Genomic DNA, 1,073 nt, shown 5'->3' on the forward strand with positions numbered 1-1,073 from the left:
ATAAAATGAAATATTTAATAATTATAATTTATTAAAAATAAAAATAATTTCATTTTATTTTATTTCATATTATTTATTGTTTTTCATAACAAATATCAATTAATAAAAATAGAATGATGATAAAAGAATAAAAAAGAAGAAATTAAAATATAAAAATAAAAGAACTAATAAAAACAACTAATAAATAATAAATCAATAATGAAATTAGGATATAATGAAATAATGATAACATCAATGTATTTTAATGATATTAAAGATTTTATTAATTTAGAAATAGGAATTAAAAGATATAGAGGAAATATTGAACGATTTCATTTTAATCCAATTCCATTAAATGAATATTCAAGAAGATTCTTTCCTAATATTGAAACATTTCATATTTATAATGAAAATGATGAAATATTTAAAGATGGAAAAATATTTAAACAAGTAATATGGTATCAAGTAGATTATTTAACATATTTACAAGAGAAAAAAAAGGAAATATATATAAAAATATAGAATATACAAAATATGATAGAAATACATATGGAAATACAATACCATCAGAAGTTAAATCACTTGGATATGAATGTTTTAAATATTGTGATTCATTAACAACAATTAATATACCATCATCAATTAATAAATTAGGGATTTGGTGTTTTTATGGATGCACATCATTAAAATCAATTAATATTCCATCACCTAGTTAATAAAATAGGAACTAATTGTTTTTGTGAATGTTCATCATTAACATCAATTAATATAGAAAATCTACAATTTATTAGTGAAGAAAGAATATTTATGAACGAACCGGTGTTAATTAGTTGTGAAATACCAGATAATCTACAAATAATCAAATGGAAAGAATATTGAAAAGAAAGATATTAATGAATTTATTATTCCATCTTCAATTACTAAATTAGGATATGATTGTTTTAAAGAATGTACATCATTAACAACAAATTAATATACCATCATCAATTAATGAATTAGGAAATTGGTGTTTTAATGGATGTTCATCTATTAACAACAAATTAATATACCATCATCGAATTACATCATTTGGAAATTGTTGTTTTTATAAATGT

At 19.1% G+C, this 1,073-nt stretch overlaps 1 protein-coding gene across 1 annotated transcript, besides 4 other annotated features; it reads left to right on the forward strand.

Moving 5' to 3' along the window:
• Positions 1-46: a sequence feature (AT_rich).
• Positions 47-75: a microsatellite.
• Positions 76-100: 25 nt separating this feature from the next.
• Positions 101-267: a microsatellite.
• Positions 106-223: a microsatellite.
• On the forward strand, positions 199-501 carry EDI_027180 (uncharacterized protein; the record flags this gene model as incomplete). Its single annotated transcript, XM_001737365.1, has 1 exon — positions 199-501. The coding sequence occupies one exon, from the start codon at positions 199-201 to the stop codon at positions 499-501; it is 303 nt and encodes a 100-aa protein (XP_001737417.1).
• Between the last annotated feature and the right edge of the window lie 572 nt (positions 502-1,073).

The sequence above is a fragment of the Entamoeba dispar genome, genomic scaffold (assembly GCF_000209125.1).
Source record: "Entamoeba dispar SAW760 scf_1105229460573 genomic scaffold, whole genome shotgun sequence".
NCBI lineage: Eukaryota > Evosea > Mastigamoebida > Endamoebidae > Entamoeba > Entamoeba dispar.